General features: G+C 51.6%; 1 protein-coding gene across 1 annotated transcript; it reads right to left on the bottom strand.

Annotated features, from left to right (window-relative positions):
* K441DRAFT_427630 (uncharacterized protein) lies at window positions 1-228 on the bottom strand (the record flags this gene model as incomplete). The annotated part of the gene is made up of 1 exon (XM_067641597.1): window positions 1-228. A coding segment is annotated over one exon (228 nt), but the record flags the coding sequence as incomplete, so codon positions are not given.
* Between the last annotated feature and the right edge of the window lie 375 nt (window positions 229-603).

The raw sequence follows: 603 nt of genomic DNA, 5'->3' as shown, positions 1-603 counted from the left end.
TCTCCAGACGTGACTGTTCTCCAGACGTGGCTGTTCTCTAGACGTGGCTGTTCTCCAGACGTGGCTGTTCTCTAGACGTGGCTGTTCTCCAGACGTGGCTGTTCTCCAGACGTGGCTGTTCTCCAGACGTGGCTGTTCTCCAGACGTGGCCGCCCTCCACGTGGCTGTTCTCCAGACGTAGCTGTTCTCCAGACGTAGCTGTTCTCCAGACGTAGCTGCTCTCCAGACGTTGTTCTCCTATTTGGCGCTGCCAAGAGGACCGGTCATTTTGGGCCAATTGGGCATCCGATAATTCTCTAGACGTGGCTGTTCTCCAGACGTGACCAGGATCCCCCAACTACGGTTAGCTAAAAATAGAGTGTCCCAGAATTGGGTTCAGCAATACTGACGATCTGCAGGGGTCCTTTCCAGGACGCAAGGTGGCGTTCTTGCGACGGTTGCGGCGTCTTGGCGTAATATCTAATACGTATAGCCTCTTCCATATGGCACAATCATTACGTGGGGTGTTATCCATTTAACCAAAGCCTTCTTGAAATTCTATTTTCCCCGTACTACCTTCAGCGAAAGTTGCTTGGAGCGCTTTCGTAAAGTATAGACTTTGTA

The sequence above is a fragment of the Cenococcum geophilum genome (assembly GCF_001692895.1).
Source record: "Cenococcum geophilum 1.58 unplaced genomic scaffold K441scaffold_26, whole genome shotgun sequence".
NCBI lineage: Eukaryota > Fungi > Ascomycota > Dothideomycetes > Gloniales > Gloniaceae > Cenococcum > Cenococcum geophilum.
This window is presented reverse-complemented; position numbering and strand designations above follow the sequence as displayed.